Below are 1,356 nucleotides of genomic sequence, written 5' to 3'. Positions count from 1 at the left end.
ATTACATAAAATTATATATAATTTTATATAATAATATATAATTCTTTGAAAGTAAACCTTAATATAAAGTTATATATAATTATATAAAATTATATAAAAATTTGTAGAATTATATATTTTTATATATAATCAGATAAAATTATATCGTGCCAATTTTTATATATAATTATATATAATCATTTATATATAATTATATATGATTATATATAATTTTTTTTCCTGGGAAGTTATAAAAATATGTTTTTTTTATTATTATTTTATTATTTTCTATATTTTGAAATTATTAGTTTACAACGCTTTGTTTATTTAATTAGTAAATTTAATTGTCTTGGAATGAATACATACTTGTATTTTTGGGAAATTTGCTAATATGTAGACAATAAAATTCATCGTAATACTGATTGTGTCACTCGCCTATATACAGAAATATTTATTTTAATATTTATTTATTTATAATTATTATAAAATGTTGCACGTACCGCTAATAACATTGTTATTACATTATCGCGAATATCCTCTTGCGTGAAATTTTCTTCACAGGATGCGTCCATCAAGATATCAAATAACTTTTTATCTATATTATTTAACGAAAAGTTTAAATATAAATTAAAATGTTAATTATTTATTTAATCTTATGCCAGTATACAGTAAACTTCAAAGTTAAATTGTATATTCTCTCTACATAAAAATTGAAAGTAAATTTAGGAAAAGACAATTTCCTAGAAATGTGTGTGTGTGTGTGTGTGTGTGTGTGTGTGTGCGTATGTATATATATATATAATAAAAATCGATATTTTAATATTGTTTCTACAGCTTTGAACCATTTATTTTATTGCCTGTAAAATATTGATGTACTTACGAGTTTGATTATTTTCCTTGGTTGTATTCAAATTATTTAACTTATGTGTGTGCTGTTGTATCATCTGTATAATAATAGATTATGTAATAAACAAAATAATCCAGGATATCAACAAATATAATTATCATATACCTCATCAGTAAGAGAATGCACCAAATTTGTATCTTTTTTCTGTTTGTGTCCCAAAGCAGTGAGATTAAATATAACATCAGAAAATAATAATATATTCCTTACTCTACATAAAAGAATATTTTTTGACCTGAAACATCGTTTTTTAATAAAACAATGTGAAACTTTGCATAATTATATATGTAGAGTGGTAAGTCCTCTAATAACAAAATAATTTTTTGTTTGGGCTATAAAGCAATTTTAGGAGTGAAAACATTCTCTAAAAAAATTGATTTTTACATTTCTAAGCAAATATTGAAATGCGAGAAGAGATATGAAAAAATAATCCTATCTTAAAATTGCCGTGTTAAGTCGATAGTCGAATTTAT

General features: G+C 21.9%; 1 protein-coding gene across 1 annotated transcript; it reads right to left on the bottom strand.

Moving 5' to 3' along the window:
* Nucleotides 1-306: 306 nt before the first annotated feature.
* Nucleotides 307-1,114, bottom strand: LOC112452965 (aromatase 3-like). Its single transcript, XM_025013450.1, has 4 exons — nt 992-1,114; nt 860-923; nt 480-574; nt 307-414 (listed from the first exon to the last, which is right to left on the bottom strand). The coding sequence occupies exons 2-4, from the start codon at nt 921-923 to the stop codon at nt 307-309; spliced, it is 267 nt and encodes an 88-aa protein (XP_024869218.1). The 5' UTR covers nt 992-1,114.
* Between the last annotated feature and the right edge of the window lie 242 nt (nt 1,115-1,356).

The sequence above is a fragment of the Temnothorax curvispinosus genome, unplaced genomic scaffold (genome assembly GCF_003070985.1).
Source record: "Temnothorax curvispinosus isolate PA1 unplaced genomic scaffold, ASM307098v1 QBEX01003882.1, whole genome shotgun sequence".
Classification (NCBI taxonomy): Eukaryota; Metazoa; Arthropoda; class Insecta; order Hymenoptera; family Formicidae; genus Temnothorax; species Temnothorax curvispinosus.
The sequence above is the reverse complement of the archived record's forward strand: the minus strand, read 5'-3'. Positions and strand labels throughout refer to the sequence as shown.

Excerpts from the sequence above, each read along its gene's own strand:
- LOC112452965 (XM_025013450.1), bottom strand. The coding sequence starts at position 923 with ATGATACAACAGCACACACATAAGTTAAATAATTTGAATACAACCAAG. Across the intron at positions 575-859 it reads CAAGGAAAATAATCAAACTC|ATAAAAAGTTATTTGATATC; the intron begins GTAAGTACATCA and ends TAAATAATATAG. Across the intron at positions 415-479 it reads TAATAACAATGTTATTAGCG|GCGAGTGACACAATCAGTAT; the intron begins GTACGTGCAACA and ends TTCTGTATATAG.